Below are 23,784 nucleotides of genomic sequence, written 5' to 3'. Positions count from 1 at the left end.
AATAAATAATACAGAGTGCGTCAGAAACAACGGATGGATTTCACATGGCAAGAAAATTGTAAAGATTCATCAAATCAAAAATTTATTGTTATCAACATATTCACCAATACATGCAGTTTATTTATGGAAAACAACATTATCCATATGATGTCCTTGGCTTTCAATACAGGCATCGAGGCGTTTTCTGATGTTCGCCATCACTTTCACAGTCACAGCTGGTGCAATTGCCACGATTTCTTCACGAATCGCTGTCTTCAGTTCGTCCAGTGTATGTGATCGATGTTTACAAACTTACGCCTTCAAATGGTCCCAAAGAAAGAAGTCGCAGGGCGCGAGATCTTACCGTAACCTTGGACAATCTCAGTGCAATAGAATTTCGTCCAGGTGATTTCTTCTTTAATGTTGAACCTGTGATACGAAATGAAGCCACCCACCGCAAAATTGTATTCCGAGTTGGAATCCTAGCTTGACATCCGATGTCGAAATGAGTCCTGAGTGGCGATCACAGACTCTTCATTTTTCAAAAATGTCTCTACGATGAAAGCACGTTGTACACCAGACCAACACCATATTCTCAACTGAAACTGCATTCTATGGCTGACCCAACAGTCGTGGTCCCCCTCACTATATCTCTCTCCTCGTTGCGTATCGATAGTTTGAAATCCATCCGTTCTTTCTGACGCATCCTTTACATTCAGCATTCGGTTTTTGTAATTAAGATGTAAAATTAATTGCAGTTACCTTTCTGATTTGCGCAGGTGTGTGGAGTATGGCGAAGAGTGTCAAGAGTATATCGCAGGTTACTGAGGGAAGAGAAGATGTTTGTCTCCCTATTGTGGGGCAGTGGAGATCAAGAACATGTACTGAGTGGACAAGTGGCAAGGTGAGGTGTCCAGGGCTTTCGAGCGAGTGAAGAAACACAGAGTAATCACAGTCTAGCATATACAGTCACGAAGCTCAATACGTAGTAAATATGCATCCATAGATAGTTGCTAACCACTAGGATCGCTACTATCGCCTCATTACAGACAATGCGAAATAATACCCTGCACAGTCTATTGTTCCTAGCACCCTCACAACTCAAGCTTCGTGACCGTATATACTAGACTGTGGAGTAATATTCGCAGTATTTCAGTATCTTTCTCTTTGTTTTATGTCTTCGCCAGACAATACTTTTCTAAACTGTAGGCTTGTAAGTGAACCATTAAATATATTTTTTTTCTGGCGCGCTGTTAGTCAATTGGCGGGAGCGTCATATTTCCACGCTGGTAACGCGGGTTCGAATCTCGGTGGGTTCATGTTGAATTTGTGGTGAACAAAGACAGTGTTAAGTGTTAGGTTCAGTGGCGGCTCGTGGGTATTGAATTAAGGGGCGCTGCATACAAAAATAAACCAAGCAACTTACTTTATTTAAAGATTAGTTCCATGCGCCTTATCTTGTAAGTTGTGTTTAAATGAGACAGGCTCATGTTAGTAGATTTACTGGCATTTAAAAGAATCCTGCGGACAAAATTCCGGCACACCGGCGACGCTGATATGACCCCGGCTGTTGCGAGTGTCGTTAAATAAACCATAATTTAATTTTTATATGCAGATTTGAACCTTAGAAATATCTAACTGGCGATGTTGTAGTTGGTTGTATAATATATATACACGATACATCAATAAGTGAAAGAAATAACTGAGCCAGAAATTGAATTCAGGACCTTCAAGAGCACGCACCAGGGCGCTTGCCTCATTCATTGTGATGTTAGATGTTTCAGATTCCATTATGGTTTGAAAACATTCTAGCAATGGCGCCTTCTTCTCATGAACAACATTTACTGTTCTTATTTTAAATCCATCTTGTTCCCCCAGCTGATGGAATTGTCTTTGAAACACATTAATCTAACACAGACTGTGTGGATATCGAGAGAAGAAAGGGATACTGGATAAATTAGCAAAAAATATGCGAGCCTTTGTATTTTGTTTAGCGGCTCTTTCCATTATGAGATTCAAGTGATGGACACTTAATTTCACATTTCTCCTGAATTATTAAGGTACTGAACTGAATAGACTGTAAATATTGTACAGAATTAAACATTTTTGCACTTGTTATACTCACAACATTAAAGAAAACGTATTTAAAACTGCGCGCTACTGACAAACTGCTGCAAATTTTGCAGCGCTTGGAAACTCTGGATTCATGGCGAGGGGCAGCAGGGAGGAGGGGTAAAACTAACGCGCAAAGCATCCGAGAAGAGACTGGCAGCTCCAGGGGAGGAAGTGGCTTCACCCTGTAGTCCTTGTCTCTGGCTTCGCTCTGGCAGCACCAGGGGAGGAAGTGACTTCACTAACGATTGCGTGCATGTCATTGAGAACGAAATTTTTTTTAAAAATTCGAGCCGCTAAATAGAGACTGTATAGTAAATGTTTTTCACAATATAAAACGAGACAAGAGCCACAAATGTCTGGAGGTGCTGCAGCTCCGCAGCCCCTCTTCGAAAGCCGCCCCTGGTTAGGTTCCCTATGACATTACACCATTGCTCCATTAATCATAATAATAATCATAAGCATCAGACTGGTACGCTGTAAACCACTCCCTACAGTGCACCAAGGGCAACGCTCTGCGACAAAGAGTCTGCAAGTACGAAGTGTTCTTCCTGACGCAAAATTCAAATATCCATCATAGGAAGTATATACACGGTGAATCAGGAGGAAGGGTACTTGTTGTGAGGGGTAATAATATTGGTGATTCTGAACAAAAAAGTTTGTATGAACATATGCTCTATTATTAACAGTGTCTGACATTTATATATTTTAAAATCACGGGCGTCAGTCTCATGTCCTTCATCAGCACTCACATGCAAACGCAACCAAAACACATTAGGTTGTAGTAGGATCAATGAAACGTATCTTGGACGTTGACTCGGTCGCGGTGGAGTCATTTCTTGGCCACCGAGGTCACCCGACCTTACTGCATTGGATTACTGTGTGTGGGGTTGCCTTAAGAGCGAAGTCTACAAGCGCAAAGTGGAAACAAGGGAGGAACTTCTCGCTCGCATTTTAAATGCTTGTGCTCAAGTAAAGGAATGTCCGAATTGGTTCAGATCAGCAACACAGCAACTGTCTACAAGAGCTGCTAAGTGCATTGAAGTTGACGGTGGACTTTTTGAACATGTTCTGTAAAGAAACGTACACAATTAAACAGAACATAAGGAACATTGTTTTAATTTACTATCATCTGCACTTTTTCCTTTCCTCATTGTTTCCATTAGTTTTCTCCGAGAGCGTTAAGAATAGGACATATGTTCATACAAACTTTTTTGTTCAGGATCACCAATCTTATCACCCCTCTAACCATATACCTTTTCTCCTGACTCATCCTGTATATATATTCTTTCTTTCTTTATTTGGTTATTTAACGACGCTATATTAACTATGAGGTTATCTAGCATCGATGGAATTGGTGATAGCGAGATGATACTTGGCGAGATGATGCCGAGGATTCGCCATAGATTACCTGACATTTGCCTTACGGTTGGGGAAAACATCGAAAAAAACACCACCAGGTAATCAGCCCAAGCTGGAATCGAACCCGCGCCCGAGCGCAACTCCGGATCGGCAGGCAAGCTCCTTAGCCGACTGAGCTGTGCTGGTGGCTATTTTCTTTTTTAATTGTGCCAGACTGATAATTGTAATGGTAAACCTATCATATCGTCGTCTTTCTACACCACAAATTTTGATTAAACTCGCCTATTCTACATCAAACAGTGGCGGCTGGTGGTTTGAAAATATGGTGGTGCACAATGGATATCGAAGAGGAGTTAAACATACTTTAAAGTTTAAAACCGTGTATACCTGAGGGCGTATACATATAAAGCTAATTTATATGCAATTAATAAGTAAAATGACTAAATACAAGCATACCTATTTATACAGAAAGTCCAAAAGTGGAAGGGGTCGTGGGCGGAGCTCTCTATATTGCGATTTACCCTCATGAAAAACATTTGAGCACAGAATCGTCATCAGAATGCTACCAAGTATAAAGTGCAACGTTTTCGTTCATAAAATTCAAATGCAGCTTTCGTAGGCTGTCGGGAGATAGCAGCACTTATTGTCAGAACGAAAACTCTTAGAACTTTAAAGCAAAATACAAGCTCCTTTATGTATTGTGCCGTTTGTGTGCATGTAGATTGAGAAAGTTATGTGCGAAATATGCGACTGTCCGTTGCACAAGCAGAATGAATACATTTTTCATGCTTATTACTACGGACAAATGTCTAGTTGAAACAGATACTTTCCCAATGAATTTAGTTTCTTCTGCACTGACGTTGGTGTCCATGTCAGGGAGTGCGACAAACCGTTTTCAATGAGGAAAGCAGCAGACCACGACTCTAATCCCCCTGTCCCCGCATTAGCCGAACATCTCTATAAGTTACCTTCCCTAGGTTTTCAACACCTTTGCAAACCAAGAGACTCGGAGGCTCCTGCAGACGTACAAAACAAGACGCCAGCTGCAGATAGTCATGAATGAAAATTGTAAAATAAAATTATATTTTTAATAGTAACAAAGCCAGGAGATTAGGAATATTAATGGGGGGTGTACAAACCTGCAACCCCCTTGAGAAGCCGCCACTGAATCAAAACCTCATACTTCAGCCATACAGCTAATAATGCAAATTGAATATTTCAGTTTTATATAAAACTCATATTATCAAATGGCTGTTTTAAATTATACATTGTGTTGCATATAAATTCTTATAGGAAAGAACAAGAAGTTACGTTCTCGTATGTGGTGAACAGATGTTCTGCAGTTCTAACACCTGTGAAATATGTCTGCACACTTATCAATATACAATTTATGTTCTCAGGTATCGTTCCCTCAGCAAAGAACTGTTCTCTTCCCTAATGCAACCAGCTCCCGGCACGGACTCTTTGGCAATGAGTGGTGCTGGAGGAACAGCAATTGTAACTGCAACGTCTTCAACTCCATCAATACATATATCTGTGGTTTTCAATGGTATTTTCTCTCCTGATGACGTCGCTGATGTCCCGGTGATTGTACGTCTTGAATCTCAAGAAAAACAGCAGGTTGTTCTGGAAGAGGTAAAGAATGCACTCTCAGAATTCTATCGGCATAGATTTTTTGTGAATTTTGTTCTGCGTTGCAATGCTACTGTAGGATATGAAATTCGAGCTGAAGGTTCTTTTGAGAGAGATTATTAAGAGAAAATCATAAAGTCATAATCCAAAGTGTTATAGATTACATTTTAGTCATACCAACTTCATTATCAGTTGAGATCCACTTGCTGTTACAGGCCAAGTGAAAATTGTAATTCTCGTTGAAATTGCAGTAATTATAGTACCTGAAGTTAACAAATAATGTTCTATGAATAATGGCTAAATACACGTAATGAATTTCTTTGACGACTTCCCCTCCTCGCTGTATTTCCTCAAAATGTATGGAAAAAAATTGACGCACCATTATCATTTTTCTTTTTCCTTCTTAGCTTTCATTGATTCTTTACTTGAAATTTTTTTTTTCTTCTGTAAACTGCCATTGTTGTTTGTGTATTTGTTTGCCTTTTTCTTACTCTTTTAGTTCTCATCTTCTATTTTGTTCTTGTATTGTTTTGTATGCTTTGTCTAATGGCAGCCTCTAATTTGAGGAAGCTCTTTTAATAAAAAAAATAATAATAATACGCAGGAAAATTCAGTTCAAAATGTATGGTGCAAGAGCATACTTTTTCATATTATTAATTTATTATTATTATTATTATTATTATTATTATTATTATTATTATTATTATTATTATGCATCTGTAGATGCATACAATATGCCAATTTGCATGGGCACAATTTAGATCCTTTTAAGGTATAGTTTCGTTTTGATTATTAGTATTTACTGTTCTTGTTATCTATTTTATTTATGTATGTTATTGTTTATTTAAGATATTATTTATTTGTTTTTGCACCTTTGTATCTTCTGTTTGTGTATTGTGCTGAACTATAATTGGCCTCTGGCTGTTGTTCAGCACACAAATATTAATAATAATAAATAAATAAATAAATAAATAAATTACAATGAAATGATTATTATTATTATTATTATTATTATTATTATTATTATTATTATTATTATTATTACCTGTTGAGATGACTCGTCTTACTAAAAAGTCTCAAAGAAAGTATGATGGTCGACCCTTCAGATGTTGAATAGAGACCATAATAGCACAGTCTAGTATATACAGTCACGAAGCTCAATACGTAGTAAATATGCATCCATAGATAGTTGCTAACCATTAGGATCGCTAACATCGCGTCATTACAGACAATGCGAAATAGTACCAGCACAGTCTTTTGTTCCTAGCACCCTCACAACTCAAGCTTCGTGACTGTATAGACTGTGATAAGTCTCCTAGGTCCAAAACATGGAAGGATTATTGTTGTTGTTGTTATTATTATTATTATTATTATTATTATTATTATTATTATTATTACTAAATAGTAGGCCTATACTGTCTGTACTTGTAATGTTTACAGGAAAGGAAAGTCCAAAAGCCAGCTCATGAATTGAATGTTGTTGAAGTTCTGTCAGTGGTTACAAGTGCAGAATTGAGGTTGTTAACTAGAGGAAAACTAGTAGTATCTATATCTTCAAAGAAGAAGCCAACAGAACTGAGATTAGAAGGCAAAGTTATTACACGAGCAACATGTGAAATATTCCAGGTATTGTATAGCATATTATATCTCGTTCGGTGCCTTTTCTGTTTACTATTAATAGAATGAACGAATAAATAAATAACTGAAACTGAACAAATGAATGTATTTAAATCGTTATTTATTATACAGGGCTTTCATTTCAAAACTTTCCAGTCTAAATAACTAATCATTTAAACTGAATTCACTTTAAACAAAAAATACGTCAATTTAGACATCAAGGGGGAATTCTGAAACAAGGCTTAATTACATTTTGGATGTCCCCCCCCCCCCACCCTCCCAGCCAGCACCACTTCGAAATTTCAAATGGCTTGGTTACACGCATTACCTTCTCCTCACATCGGCACCCTAATAGATAGTACATCCTTTAAAATCACAATAGCTTTACGCCTTCGTTGTAAACTCTGCCAGCCACACCAATGTATTTGCGGGGGAATTGCTGATATTTATGGTTATCATGCACTCAGCTGTGCGAGGAGCAAGGGTCGCATTCCCAGACATACATCACTCAATGATATCATTAAAAGATCTCTGACTTCTTGTGGCATCCCGTCTCTTTTGGAACCACCAGGTATTAGTCACCCAGATGGTAAACGACCCGATGGTCTGACCTTAATTCCATGGTCTAGAGGAAAATCTTTAATTTGGGACTCCACTTGTGTTGACACTCTAGCTCCATCTCACTTGCCGAATACCTCCAGACGCGCAGCATCTGCTGCTGAATTAGCCGTGAAGAAGAAAGTCAATAAATATGCTCATCTTTTAGACAATTATATCTTTGTTCCATTTGCTGTGGAGACCTTCGGTCCTTGGAGTCATGACGCTAAAGTTTGGTATCTCAAATCGACCAAATTTTGATCTCCATTACTGGTGATCGACGTTGCACTACTTATTTGCGTCAACACTTAAGTATTGCTATTCAACGCGGAAATGCAATGAGCGTTTTGGGTACTCGTCCAGAGTCCAGCCCTTTGGACGAACTTTTTCTTCTGTAAAATTTTTTATCTCTATGTAAATGTTTATAATTAGTGTTTATATATATTTATATACTTAAATATGAAAGATCATTCAATTATTTATACATCTTTTTCATTTGTTTTCGCATTTTGTTTTCTATCGTTGCCTGGCAACCTGTATTTGTGTTATCAGTTGATTGTAGGATGAAAACACAGTTTATTTTGTGTAATGTCCTAAATTTAATCAATAAGAATGATTTATGTTCTCTCTTGAAGGGTATACACCATTTTAAAATAATTTAATACACAGAACTATCACATGAAATGCTCAATAAGTTTTTTGTAGCTTTATTCTCTTCAGCTCTAATCAACAATAACAAAAATACAGGTTGCCAGGCGACGATAGAAAACAAAAGATGCGAAAACAAATGAATGAGGTGTATAAACAATTGAATACTCTTTCATATTTAAGTATAAAAATATAGGGGTGCCATTTGAAATTTCAAAGTGGGGGTGGCTGGGGGATGGAGGGTAAAATCTAAAATGCAATTAAGCCTGGTTTCAGACTTCCCCCTCAATATCTAAGTTGACGTGTTTTTTGTTTAAATTGAATTCAGTTTAAATAATTAGTTATGTAAACTGGGAAGTTTTGAAATATTTATTTTATATCTATCTGTCTACCTCGCCATATGTCCCTGTCTCTCTCTCTCTGTCCCTATTTTCAGCTCTATCTCTTTCTGTTTCTGTCTCTGCTATAAAAATTATTATGCACAGATTCCTTGTATTAAAACATTTCAAATTCGTGACGAGTACAGTAAAGTCGGGGAATACGTAACAACATTGTTTTCTGATTCTGTTGTAGGGAGTGTTAGCATCTTCTGACTCTGATGGTGGTAATGATGAAGATGAAGATATAGAAAAAGCGTTATCTGCTCAGACACTGACGTCAGGCATGGCGTGGATGTACATGAGTAGAGATGGATCGCTGGTTTATAGTGTGCAGTTGGATGAGCTTAGTCTTCAGGACTCTCCAATGCTTGTTCTGGTGTCAGGACACCGCAGTGGTGGACGAAGATCAATGGTGGAACTGGAAGACCTCACTCCAAGTCTTGTTTCTGGGTGGGCAAATGGTTAGTATGTTGTGTTTGAAGGATAAATAAGCGTAGAAATATTGACATATTTTGATGTTATCTGAGCTTAACTATAGTAGGACCACAGTCTCTAGTATATACAGTCACGAAGCTTGAGTTTATGAGGGTACCAGGAAGAATAGACTGTGCAGGTACTGTTGTTGCATTAATAATAATAATAATAATAATAATAATAATAATAATAATAATATTTATTTGTCAGAAACCAGTGTACAAGGCCTGGATATGACATCGTCAGGTTCGATAGTATATACATGCACACATACACTCACACATGCACAAACAAACTTAGCACAAATAAATATAGACAAATAAACAAATAATTATAAGCAAATAAACATACATAGTCAAATGAACAAACACTGAGAAATAAACAAAACAAACACTGAGAGATAAACAGAGTATGCTGTAGGTTAAAACATTTATATAGGGACAAAAGGTATAATTAAAATACAAAGAGACAATTTAAAATACAAAGAAAGGGTTACATTTCTAAAATATAATATTTACATCACACTCCATGAATTCACTGACTGAATAGAAAGGTCTGTTCAGCAATCATCTATGTATGCAGGACTTAAACCTATTTATTGGTAACTTTCTCGCCTCCAATGGTAGCTTATTAAATATATTTATGGCATTAAAAAAGCAGATATTTTAGCTCACACTCAATCTGCACCTTGTGTAATCTAATTTATCTTTATTTCTAGTGTTGAAAGAATGTATATCTGATCTAGTCTGATAAAAATCTATGTTGGATCTAAGGAATATCAAGGTTCTGTAAATGAATAGATTGTAAACTGACATTACTTTTAACTCTGGAAATAGTGGTCTACATTATTCCTTGGTATTTTTATTGAATATTACCCTCAGTGCTCTTTTTTTATAGTAATAAGATGCTATTGACTCCTGTTGCACTTCCCCATATATGAATTCCATAGTTAATGTGAGATTCAAACAGTGCAAAATATACCTGTCTGAGAGTTTCTGTTGAAACCAATGGCCTTAACTTCCTAAAAACAAAAATTACCATCCTAATTTTGGATCCAAATAAAAACCTAGCAGTTTAACATAAGATATTTCATAATCTAGTGTGTTGGGGAGGCCTAAGATTAGTTTCTGGGTTTTTTCTTCATTAAGCACTAACTTGTTTGAGTGAAACCATTGCTTAGCTATGTTAAGATTATTAATCTGTGACAACTTTAACTGGTTAAGATCTGAGTGAGATGTTATTAAGGTGGTATCATCTGCATACATGATTAGATCTTGAAGCAGACTGAATGGTAAATCATTTATTAATACAAGAAAGAGAAAAGGGCCTAATATGCTGCCTTGAGGAACTCCATTAGTGACATGTCTCACATCAGAGAGCTTATTTGATATATTAACAATTTGTCTTCTATTTTTTAAATAAGATCTGATAAGGTTTAAACTTTCTCCTCTAATACCATAGTGTTGCAACTTAGCTATTAAAAGATCGTGGGATATGCAATCAGATGTTTTAGTAAAATCACACAGTGTTAAAGAGACACATTGTCTGTAATGAGGCGATAGTAGCGATCCTAGTGGTTAGCAACTATCTATGGATGTATATTTACTACGTATTGAGCTTCGTGACTGCATATACTAGACTGTGGTAGGACCTACATTTTGTATGGGTGAACAATGAACATTGGACCATCAAGCTCGGCAGAAGATCAGGCCATTGGTGCTAGTGATCTGGCGCCAGGAAATTCTCAGTAGACCTATATTATAAAGTTAAATCTATCTACGAGGGTTTCTCTCGTGTTGTTATTAATAAACAGTTGGCCTCGGTGACGCAGTCGATAGAATGCTGGCCTTCTGTGCCCGAAATTGCAGATTCGATCCCGGCTCAGGTCGATGGCATTTAAGTGTGCTTAAATGTAACAGGCTCATGTCAGTAGATTTACTGGCATATAAAATAACTCCTGCAGGACAAAATTCCGGCACACCGGCGACATTGTTATAACGTTGGCAGTTGTGAGTGTCGTTAAATAAAACATAATTTTTCATTTATTAATAAACACTTAAAAAGTAAAAATAATTTACTGACCCATATCGCGCAAGGAGATGCTGGAACTGACTGATTCAATTTTCCATATATTTCTGGCATCTGCGTATATATGATGAAATCAACCATTACACTACGAGAAATATGTATTAACATATGTCTACTCTCGCAGGTGGAACCATCCTTCGCCCGAAAACAAAATGAGAGTAAAAAGACTAAATATACAAGACAAATCCACATATTTTAGATGAACTGAAACATAACATTCGTGAAGAAATGCGAAAGATACCGGAGTGATGTTTTAGGGGAATTTCCCAGAAAATGTCCAGTGTTATCTAGAGTTAATTCTGTGAGCACAGTTACGTTGCTTACTAGGGTCCTTATCTCCGTTTCACGAAATTTATCTACTAATCTATTAATCCTATTTCTACCTAGAACTTTAATGATGAAAGATGAGTGGAACGGAGAAAAATTCTCTCCGGCACCGGGATTTGAACCCGGGTTTTCAGCTCTGCGTGCTGATGCTCTATCCACCAAGTCACACAGGATTCCCATCCCGATGTCGGATCGAATCCTCTCAGTTTGACAATTAATATTTGAGGAGAAAAATTCGCTCCGGTGCCGGGGATTGAACCCGGGTCCTTGGTTCTATGTACCAAGCGCTCTGACCACTGAGCTACGCCGAATTCAATCCACAGCACCGGACCGAACCCTCCTCCTTCAGTGTTTCCCTTTGTGGCCTGACTCAAAGTTAGGCATATATGTTGACGTATATGTCCAATGTCAACTGCCATATGTCTGTACAGATTAATGTGTACTTAACTGCGGAATCCCGGCCAAACAAGTCACTCAGCCGAGTGCGCTCCTAATATAATGGCAGTTGACATTGGACATATACGTTAACATATATGCCTAACTTGGAGTCAGGCCACAAAGGGAAACATTGAAGGAGGAGAGTTCGGTCCGGTGCTGTGGATTGAATTCGGCATAACACAGTGATTAGAGCACTTGGTATGTAGAACCAAGGATCCGGATTCGATCCCCGGCACCGGAGCGAATTTTTCTCCTCAAATATTAATTGTCAAATTACAGATATTATTCTGTAGGACAAATTAATAAATCTATAATACTCTCAGTTTGGGTTTCACCTCTTCGGTTCCCTCTAGTGGCCTACTCTCATGCCACAATGTCCACACATGTGCAGATCAGACTCTTTTTTGGTATGATATATTGCATCCTAAGTTTTTAAATTCTATAAATTGTTCCACAATATTATCTTCAATTACAATTTTTGATCGTATGCTCTCTTTTCCCTTGAAAGCCATCACTTTAGTTTTATTTAGGGACACTGTCATGTTATATTCTTTTGCTACTCTATTTAATGCATGTGAGACTATCAAGTGCAAAACTCGTCTTATCCAAAATTTAAAAAAAATGAGTTACATATGGGATGTTGTACTTCTTGCAGCTCTCTATCTACTGATATAGTCGGTTTGTGCAAATCTTGTCTAATTCCTCTTTCATAGAGCTCAGAAAACTACTAACAAATGCAAAACTGTCCATATCCATAACGGTTTTTCCTGTTTCTGACAAATCACTTTACCTGGATATGGCGAGTTTTGCATTTGATAGCCTCATGTATTGATTTCTGGAGGTTATCTTCTGAATTAGATATAATAATCTGCAAACATTAACGTTAATGCATATTCTCTTTTGTTGAAATTATGGGAGTAGAAGGGTATAATATTCATCCATTGTCTAGCTATTTCGTCAATATATTGTTAAAAAGTAGCGGAGACATGCTGCATCCTTGTCTTACACCTATATTACTTTCCTCTGTTTTTAAATCTGTGATTCCTGATATCTGAATTTTTGTTCCTTGATATATATATCTTTAATTACTTCAATTAGATGGAGTGGATTACCTCGTTTAACCATAATTGTTGTAACGTTGGCTCACTACACCAGTGTTTAAGTAAGGAAAACTTTGAAAAACAAATATAAATTCAGAAAAAGGAAAAATCCAAAACTTACAATACCTCGCTTTATTATAATTATCTCTTAAATAGAATTAGCAACAAACTTTCAAACAATTAATAACAAGAATATTCCCTTTAATTATAATCTTTCTCTTAAATAGAATAAACAGCAAACTTTCAGAAAAATAAATAACAAAATTATTTCATTCAACGGCAGCCCCTTTTTACATATCTGTTAAAATCTGCTAACCCACACATAACCCATCTCACAATCACAATCTCCAAGTTTCCGGTGTATACTTATCACATAGCAAAAATCAAGTTTCGGTTGGTTGATCTCTCCAACTGAGTTGATTCTCCCTTCTTAGTGACCGGTATCAGGCCAAATCCCAACTGACTTTGCATTCCAATCGTCATCTCCATAACCATCCCCCTCCCCTCGAGCATTCAAGTAGGAGGTGGAAATGGATCGACACATGCGCACTGAAATTGTCGTCGCCATCATCTTCCTAACAAGTATTAGGCCAAGTGGCCTGTTACGGTCTCAAACTAGAATTTTCAGTCCATCTCTTCTTTGGATGGCCTAGAGATCTTTTGCCATACGGATGGTAATGAAACAGTGCTTTTGGAATTCTGCATCGATTCATTCGCTCGAGATGACCCTTCCACTGAAGTTGATATTTACTGATGAACTGCATAATGGGTGCTATTTGAAGTTCTTGCATTATGTCCTCATTTTTTTTTTATGATCCCAGCGAGTATATCCAGCTGTTGCTCTCATAAACCTCATCTCACTTGCTGTTATTCTACCGACATCTTTATTCTTCACAGTCCACGCTTCACTACCATAGCTTAATACTGGCTGTGCTAAGGTTAACCGAAATAGTTAAAGTTTGACATACCGGAAACTGTTTTATAAAGATACATATAGAGGAAAAATAGCCGAATTTTCATTCTGTCGGATTACAATATTAAAGATCCAAACATACTATGACATTGTCCAAAATACATGTCTCATAATTTTATCAAAGGCTTTTGTGTAATCAATAAATAATATGTGTGTTTCTCTATCAAATTCTCGACCTCTTCCTGATTCAGAGCAGAAGTAATATCTATCAGATCCATTTCTGTGTGAAGGCACAATAGATAGAATGAGCCCACGTGAACTGGAGCAGCTGTATGCAGGCGAGCTGTCCCTCAATGTGGCAACAAGAACAGAGCCCAGCCTTGTGAGGGGAAGACTCGCACCTCGACCGATGGCTGATGCCAGAGATTCTCGCTCTCCTGTTCTACTGAAGAGGCAGAACGTAACGGCGCCAGCCACAATGGCAGGCATGGCGTGGCTTGCCGTGGACTCCGACTGCTCCTTGCATTACGAGGTGAGACTTCGAGGTGCTGCACAGTAAGCAAGTACGATCTTGTTCATTTTTATTCCTTTCGCTGTAGTTTCAAGAACCTATGGTGGCGTGCAGTGAATGAGTGTGAATGTGAATGTTTTTAGGTTGTTCTGTCGGGCTTAACTCCAGAAGATCGAAGCCTTGAGCTGTACCTAAAGGAACTGCCATTTATAGCACCTGGAGCTCCAGTTTCCAGAAGACTTTTGGAAGAGTTCAAAGGAAGCCATTTGGAAGGTTTTGTGATGAGCGTGACACAAACAGAATTCTCGAGATTTGACTCAGATGTCTGCTTCTTGGAGGTTCAGGATCAGGCAACAGGATCTGTTTTGTTAAAGGCCAGGCTGAAGCAGGTAAATAAATAATTACTTATAAAATTAATGGATTGATTGTCCGTTATTAGTGCAGGTAGCAAAAAATGAAAACAGGAGAAAGTTGTTGAAAATGGGTAGTTTTTAATCTATTGTGCTTGAATTTTTAATGTGGAATGCACTGTTGAGGCTGTAGGCCTACACTAATACAACACACCCACCAATCCGAATGCTGCCAAATTAGTAGCTTTTCCGCTAGTTCTAGTGGATTTTAGATACTTATTATCCCAGATCACATATAACAGATTATCAGCCTTATTGACTTTGAAAGCAACAACTTTTATCAATTTCACTATGCTGTCATCTAGCGACTGTAAAAGATGTTACGTTGTAACTCCCATTTGAATTGCATGGAGTAACTGTAGGCTACTTCCATCTAGTGGTCGTTACCAATCGACAGTGGTGATACTTGTGGTTGTTCTCTTCCACATGTTACCATTTTTAACATGGGGTTCGCCAATCTCTTATATATGATGATCAGGGGCAGTACTTAACGGAGAAAAATGGTCGACATGCAGAAATTAGTGATTGTATGTATTTATTTACACTGCAAGTGGGCAAGCACCAGGTGGCAGTGGTATATACAATATAAACAATACACAATAAAATGATAAGCAATACGCAATAAATTTACAATACACAATACAATTTTACAACACATATACAATTTTATACACAATACAATAAGAATACACAATACAATTTAACACAATAATAATAAAACATCAATAAAATACCTAATTTTACAATACAACCTACATAATTATGTAGAGGTCCTACATAAGTTTCAATAGTCTTTCACTTTACTCTCATCTCTTTCCCTGTAGTGGCACTATGACGCATTTCACTGACACTTTAGCACACATTTCACCGACACTCTGTAACACATTTCACTGACACTATAGAACACATTTCATTGACGCTATAAATTATCACTGATCGGAACTGTTCACTGCACTGTAAAACCATAACTTCACTGACTCACCTCGCTTCACTGATACAACAGTTCAAATAAGTCAAATAATTACATCCTTATGCATACTTATAAACAGAATTACATTTAAACTAAACATTTCTAGTCTAAGGCCCTCTTACATGCTATTTTTAAATAATTTACAATTCAAACCAAGGAAGTAAACTCGTCAGGCTAAATAAATACATGTCACCTTAAAAAAATTAAATGTTGAATGTCACCTTAATTTTAATTTGCACTTTATACACAACTTTTTAAGTTATTCTTGAATCTCCTTAAGGAAGGACAGCCCTCAAAGACCGCTGCAGGTAGGTCATTCCAATCATTTATAGTTCTATTTAAAAATGAGAATTTACCTACATCCGTTTTCTGTTTCCTACATTTGATTTTAAAATCATGATCGTTCCTACCATAGTACGTTGGCTTTTCTAACCGAGCCGTTATGTCTACTCATGCTTTCTGACCTAGATGTGCTCTATACAATGATGTTATTCTAGTTTTCCTACGTCTGTTTTCCAAAGTTTCCCATTTAAGTTCTTTTATCGTATCGTTTCCATCTTCTCTTTTACCTTTAACAAATTTAGCTGCCCTATACTGGATTCTTTCTAAGGAATTTATCTGATATATTCTATAGGGATCCCAACGTGTAGTTCCGTATTCCATTAACGGCCGCACTAACGTTAGATATGCTATTTCCCTCGATTTGGGGCTAGCCTTTCTCAAGATTCTCATAATAAAGTGAAGTGCCCTCCATGCTTTACCCGTAACATTATCAACATGCTCTCCCCAAGAAAGTTTGGAGTTTAAATACACTCCTAGGTATTTACAACATTGTTCTTGCGGAATTACAACACCACTGAATTCGTAATTAAGACTAGTTTCCTCTCGGGTTTTACAAAATGTTATAGATTTACTTTTAGAACCATTTATTTATTTAACTTCTCTCAAAGAAACATTTCTTTACATTGATAGCATAAGGATTCAGGGGAAATTCTTTCTTGCCTTGCAGTTTTCACTGAACTTGTATTGGTAACACTGCTATTTATCGTCATTTTGTGATTTACGCAGTGCACTGTGGTGGCTGCAATACCGTAAATCCCCCTTTAAGGACGAAGCATGTGGCAACAGGGCATTTTTCATTCTCATTGTGGTTCATACCAGTGTACAATCTGAATGGCGCATTCCACGTTGAAAATTCAAGCACGTTAGGTTCAAAACTACATATTGTGACAACTTTGCCCTTTTTCCATTTTGCTCTACCTGCACTAAAAACGGACACCACTAAATAATAAATTCTAGAAATACTCTTGAATAAGTAACTCTAAAGCAGAAATTAGTTTTACAATTGAAACGTGGTGCAGAAACCACAAACTTTAACTGTTGCTTAGTTCTTCAAAATGATCAGACTTATATCCTCAACTTAAAATTAAAAATAAAGTAAGAATTAATCTACCTTCAAAAAATAAATAAAATAAATTATTGTTAATCTACCAAAAGTGCAATAAAGTATAATTGCCAACAAAATAACAATAAATAAAAAAGAAATATTATAATAACTACATTAGAGCATCGATTATCTGAATATCGATCAACCGAAACATCAGTTAACCGAAAGCATTCCAGTCGGCAAATTCAAATTTGCGTGTGCGCCATGCAGAAGTTCCGCTAGTACTGTTTGCGAGATTTAGCAAAAAAAAAACCTACTTTTCCTAAACTGTAAGCCTACTTTAATGGCCATTTTGAACTTGTCAACTAGGCTAGTCAGTTCTTTGTGTTATTTTGTAAGACATGTGATACAAAATATATATGTGCAGTGTTATGTTTAATATCTGTGTCTTTGTTTCATACTGCTCCTATGACACCAGTACAATTTGTTTTCGTAAATGTTCGGTTATCCTATATATCAGTTATCCGAACACCCCCCTCCCCCGTTCCCAATAGTTTCGGATAATCGATGCTCTACTGTGTAAAGAAAATAGATTCTCTTGATATTATTATTAATACACAAATCTCAACACAATTACATCAAAAGAAATTACATCACAACAAATAAATAATTTAAACCACCTCAACAAAAGTTGTTTTGTATTGTATTGTATTGTATTTATTAACATTCAATGGTATTCGTACATTGCTTACAGCTAGAATATGGAACAAGTCAAAAAACTTAATACTATTATAAAAATCTTAATTTATAGTCACAGTTTAGATGAAATATATACAGACGAGATTAACAATATAGTCTACTAGTACAACACAAAGTTTTAGTATCAATTTGATGAAGTGTTATTGAATGTCATGAATTCACCTACAGAATAGAAGGCGTGAGAAATTAGGTACTTCTTTAATTTGGCCCTAAATAATTTTATGTTTTGAGTTTCATTTTTTATATCGATAGGGAGGCTATTAAAAATTTTTACAGCCATATAACGCACTCCTTTTTGATAGCACGACAGATTTGCCGATGGAGTATGAAAGTCATTTTTTTGACGTGTATTTATGCTATGAACTGTTGAATTAGTGACAAAGTTTTCGCGATTACATACGAGGAAGATTATTAATGAAAAGATATACTGACAAGCCATGGGCATTATTTGTAGTTTTTTTTTTAAATAGTCCTACACGATTCTCTAGATTTGGCACCTACTATTATTCTAATTACTTTTTTTTTGTAATAGGAATATATTGTTACTATCTGTGGAATTTCCCCAGAATATTATTCCAAAACTCATTACTGAGTGAAAGTATGCAAAGTATATTGTTTTTAAGGTATTGATATTTACGAGCCGTGTTCTTAAAGTAAGTTCCAAAAGAGTGTAGTAAGTTAATGGGAAGATATTTACAAACCATTTTGTTGCATTGTATTCCCCACACTTCAATTACTTCTCAACGTAATCTCCACCATTATTGAGGCATTTATCGAGTCGTGGCACAAGTCTTTCTATCCCCTCATTGTAGAATTCGCCCGCCTGCGATGCGAACCACTCCTGCACTGCTGTTTTCACTTCATCGTCATCATTAAAACGTTGACCACCGAGGAACTTCTTGAGGTGCAGGAAGAGATGAAAGTCACTCGTCGCCAAATCCGGGCTATAGGGAGGATGGTCAATTTCTTCCCAGCCAAATTTCGAGATGAGATTTTGGGTGTCACGAGCTGTGTGTGGCCATTTCCTAACCATTCCATCACCATACACCTCACAAAGTTGACGATGAATGTCAGCTGGTTTGATGTTTCTTGCATTCAAGAAACGGATAACAGCCACATCTCACAGTTGGCGGGGTGCTCGATCACTTTAAACATTTCAACTGATCACAACTAACCACACACACGGACTGAAGTTCTGAAACTGCATGCACAGCTTGCCTGAGGACTGAAGAAGAAAACGCGCATGCACAAAATAACGATTGCAGCGATGCGACGGCTATAATTGAAAACAGAACTTACTTTAAGAACATGCCTCGTACTATCTTTTGCATAGATCTAATAGCAAAACAAGCTGAATTTAGTTTGGGAGTAATTTCTTCAATACGATTTTTCCAATTTAACATATCGATTTTTAAGCCAAGAAATTTGGTTGTTGTTGTTTCTAATAGGGATATATTGTTAATTATAATAATAGTTTTATTTTCCCTGGCAGAGTTAAGGCCATCAGGCCTTCTCTTCCACTCAACCAGGATCAAATCACATACAGAAAAAATACATACCGGTATACAAATATGAACTTAAAAATAATAATAAACATAATTAAGTAAAAAAGAGAGATTGAATACATATACACAATCAGTATTAACTTTGAAATAACAATAATATAAAAATATATATATATGTAATAAAAAAGAGACTGAATACATAATCACAAACAGAAAAATACATTCTAGTATACAAGTATTAAATTAAAAGAAAAAAAAAAAGAATTAATACATATGAATATAATCTCACAACTAAAGGAATAGTACAATTAGTATGATCAGCACAGCACGTGTTACATTGAGACAATGACAATTACCTAGATATTAGTGTTAATGGAAAAGTAAAGTAATGACTGTGTAAAATAATAATAATAGTAATAATAATAATAAATAAAAATTATACCTAAAAACTAGTTCTGTGCATTTAAAATATTTCTAAACAACCTAATTTTAAACAACTGGGGACTAAGACTACCCCTGATTTCCAGCGGCAGCGAATTCCATGAGCGGGCCATGGCTATTGAGAAAGAACTTGAGTACAGAGATGTCTGATGACGTGGTATTGATAGCAACAGATTGTGCTGTGAACGTGTATTGCGATTATGATGTGAAGCTAGGAGAGTAAACCGAGAGGCAAGGTAGTTGGGTGTGGAATCATGTATAATTCGATATAGCAGGCAAAGAGAATGTACTAATCGTCGATCTTGCAAGCGGAGCCAGGAGAGTCGTAGAAAATTATTGCGCTAGAAAGATCTTTGTAGCAGATAAATAAATCTACTGCTGATCTCTGACCTATTATATTCTTTGTTATGATTTGTTTGGTGCAGGTTGCAGTGCCATTAACTTGCTTGCCAAATTACTCCGACAATGATGTTCCGGTAAGCAGTAACGGTGTTATGCTGGGTGCAAGTACACTGACAGAGGCAACAACTTGTTTCCACGAAATCAGATTCTATGAAGAGGGCGCTCAATGGACTTCGAAGATAGATCCCTGCACGATGTGCAATTGTCATCACGGTCGTGTGAAGTGTGACACTGTCCCGTGTCCCCCGCTTCCTCTTACTTGCACTGGCAAGCCAGCCCCTGGCGAATGCTGCCCAACCTGCACAAGTAAGTTTCAACTACGAGAAAAGTAATAGAGACAAATTACATCTATACTAATAATAAATCTGTAGCCGAAATTTTTATGGTAATTTTCGATTTTCCAAAAATAATTGGTCCTAACATATATAATTAATCACCCTGAAACCGAAAATCGTTTTTTTTGAAATTTTTGTTTATATGTCTGTCTGTCTGTTTGTTACCTTTTCACGCGATAATGGCTGAACGGATTTCGACGAAAATTGGAATATAAATTAAGTTAGATTTTAGGCTATATGCCATTCAAAATACAATATTTAAAAGGGGGGTTATAAGGGGGCCTGAATTAAATAAATCGACATATCTCACATATTATTGATTTTTGTGAAAAATGTTACATAACAAAAGTTTCTTTAAAAATAATTTCCGATAAGTTTTATTCCTTGAAAAATTTTGATAGGACTGATATTTAATGAGATAAATGAGTTTTAAAATTAAAATAACTGCCATCTAAGGCCGTGTAATGAATTAAAAAACAAATGACTTCGTCTATAAGGGGCCTTGGACAGCAACAATCGAAAGCTATGAAAGATAGCCCACAGAGAATGTTTGTGTGTTTGTATGAAGTAATGTCGGAAGCTAAATTAACCGATTTGTATAATTAATTATTAATTCACCATTGGAAAGTGTAGTTTCTCTAGATGGACATAATGCTATAATGTTATTACAGTAACTTCTGAGTGAATCGAGGACAGGTAAGATTAAAATAGCTTCTTATGCAGAGAAAACTTGATAGGCTATTATGTACATTCGTTTCCTGTATTTCCTAAAATAATTTTTATGACCAAATGAGTGGTCTCTGGATCAAAATGATCGCATTTTAATTATGCAAATCATATTAAACTATTTATCCTTCTATCGAACACGAATGTGCCCTGGATCAAACGTCCTATTTTAATTATGTAATTACTTTATATTTATTTCTAACGGGTGCAGCGGAGCGCAGGGTACAGCTAGTTTTAAAATATAGTGAAACATCTCCTTACGGACACCTCCAAGATACGGACACTCCTCATATACGGACAGATTTTTATGTCCCAACTGAAATAATATAGAAATAATGATAAATTTAACTCTCATTTACGGACTCTCTCAGACACGGACAGCTGTTTCACAGTCCTAAAGTTTGCTGTACCTCCTGACTGCGGACAGAACTTGGATTTCAAGACCTAATGTGTTACAATTATGGAAAATTTAGTTTTGAGAACTGTACAGAAATTTCTTAACATGAAACATAACATAAGAGTCTCGTAGGCTGCCACTAGCCCAGCCGGCTACTCCTTGTTAGCTGGAAGTGGGAGGATAAACAAATTTATAAAATTTAACCTGTCTGATGAGTCCAAGGTTTCCGTGATCGACACATGATTGGGGTAGTAGGATTATTTTCTTCACTTCAATCAGTTGTTCTGTTTCGAGAGACATGGCACTTGAACGTAAAGGTTAAGTTGAAAACTGTAAATTACAGTACTGCATAACTGTAGACCTAAAATAAAATTGCACTGCACAATACTGTATTTTCCTTTTTCAGTTTTATCTACTGTAGTTCAAAGTTGCATAGAATTTACTGTAGTACATTATACTGTATTTAGAATTAAACTACAGTAATACAATTCATTTAAAGTGTGAAGGGATACATACATAATGCATATTATAAATTTACTGTTAGATTGGGGAGCCTCCCTCCCAATAAAGGACACCTCCCAGATGCGGACAGATTGTTACGTCCCTTTGATGTCCGTAAATGTGAGGTTTCACTGTATACACATTTTTTATGACATCACCCTACCTGATTCTTAATATACATACTTAGACACTGATATATATACTGAGTGATTCATTTAGCCCTTTCTTTTCAGTTATATGTAACCCTGAATTTTACAGTACACCTTCGAAATTGTAATGACTGTTTTTGAAGAATTTCAATGCAAGTTTAGGTGAAACTTCTATTCTTCTGGAGTAGTCACAACTCGTAATTAAAGGTTCTGAGGCGGAGTCATCCCTACAAAAATGTAAAAATATAATTTATACTTATGAATATAATCATATTAACCACTTTCACGTATTAAAATGAAGACTAAGCTATAAATTATCTAGTCCATTAGTTTCAATTTCGTGTCAGCCATCTTTAAAACTAATGAGGTCCTTGCTTCTTCCATTTCTTCATTTGTTTTGCTGCGTGGAACAAACACAAATCCTTAGTCACTTAGTACCGGTAGCTTATTTACTTCCTTATAAATGGCTTTTAGAGAACCTGAAGATTCATTCCCGCCCTCAGATAAGTCCGCCATTGGTTCCTATCCTGAGCAAGATTAATCCAGTTCCTAGTATCACATCCCACTTCCCTCAAAATCCATTTTAATATTATCCTCCCATCTACGTCTCGACCTCCCCGAAGGTATTTTTCTCTCTGACCTCCCACTATCACTTTATCTGCATTTCTGGATTCGCCCATATGTACTACATGCCCTGCCCATTTCAAACGTCTGAATTTAATGTTCCTAATTATATCAGGTGAAGAATACAATGCGTCCAGTTCTGTATTGAGTATTTTTCTCCATTCTCTTGTAACTTCATCCCTCTTAGCCCCAAATATTTTGCTAAGCACATTCTTCTCAAATACCCTTAGCCTCTGTTCCTCTCTCAAAGTGAGAGTCCAAGTTTCACAACCGTACAGAATAATCGGTAATATAACTGTTTTATAAATTCTAACTTTCAGCTTTTTTGACAGCAGACTGGATGACAAAAGATTCTCAACCGAATGATAACAAGCATTTTCCGTATTTATTCTACGTTTAATTTCCCCCTGAGTGTCATTTATATTTTGTTACTGTTACTCCAAGATATTTGAATTTTTCTACCTCTTCAAAGGATAAATTTTCAATTTTTATATTTATATTTCGTACTATATTCTGGTTACAGACATAATCATATACTTTGTCTTTTCGAGATTTATTTCCAAACCTTCTACTTACTTGCGGTCCCAGGTTCAAATCTTGGTTGGGACAAGTTACCTGGTTGGGGTTTTCCCTCAACCAATTGAAGCAAAATTGCTGGGTAACTTTTGGCGTTGGACCTCGACTCATTTTGCCATCATTAATTCACGTATCATCATCATCATCATCATCCTCCTCCTCCTCCTCCTCCTCCTCCTCCTCCTCCATACCACAGTCTGAGTTAAATTCATGGTGCAGTGTGCTGTAGCCTACTTGTACACGAGCGCAGCCGTTCAGTCACCCAATCATTCACAGGATAGGAGTAGTAAACACAATAATCCTCAAGCTGTAGTGCAAGCCTTCGGGTCCCTCCTCCGTACAAGAGAGAAAAAAAAATGAGTATTGTGTTTAAGTTGTCGAATAGGGGGATTGCATAACTTTGAATAAGTAAGGCGCAGATGGC

At 36.6% G+C, this 23,784-nt stretch overlaps 1 protein-coding gene across 1 annotated transcript in view; it reads left to right on the top strand.

The window, feature by feature from the left end:
- sog (short gastrulation) overlaps window positions 1-23,784 on the top strand; it is a 456,679-nt gene that overhangs the window by 426,880 nt on the left and 6,015 nt on the right. Inside the window, exons 6-12 of the mRNA XM_069827830.1 lie at window positions 759-883; window positions 4,854-5,088; window positions 6,526-6,711; window positions 8,521-8,788; window positions 13,958-14,199; window positions 14,322-14,567; window positions 20,076-20,358. Of these exons, the coding sequence (XP_069683931.1) occupies window positions 759-883; window positions 4,854-5,088; window positions 6,526-6,711; window positions 8,521-8,788; window positions 13,958-14,199; window positions 14,322-14,567; window positions 20,076-20,358 (1,585 nt within the window). The remainder of the gene's footprint in view (window positions 1-758; window positions 884-4,853; window positions 5,089-6,525; window positions 6,712-8,520; window positions 8,789-13,957; window positions 14,200-14,321; window positions 14,568-20,075; window positions 20,359-23,784) is intronic.

The sequence above is a fragment of the Periplaneta americana genome, chromosome 6 (assembly GCF_040183065.1).
Source record: "Periplaneta americana isolate PAMFEO1 chromosome 6, P.americana_PAMFEO1_priV1, whole genome shotgun sequence".
NCBI classification, from domain to species: Eukaryota; Metazoa; Arthropoda; class Insecta; order Blattodea; family Blattidae; genus Periplaneta; species Periplaneta americana.
This window is presented reverse-complemented; position numbering and strand designations above follow the sequence as displayed.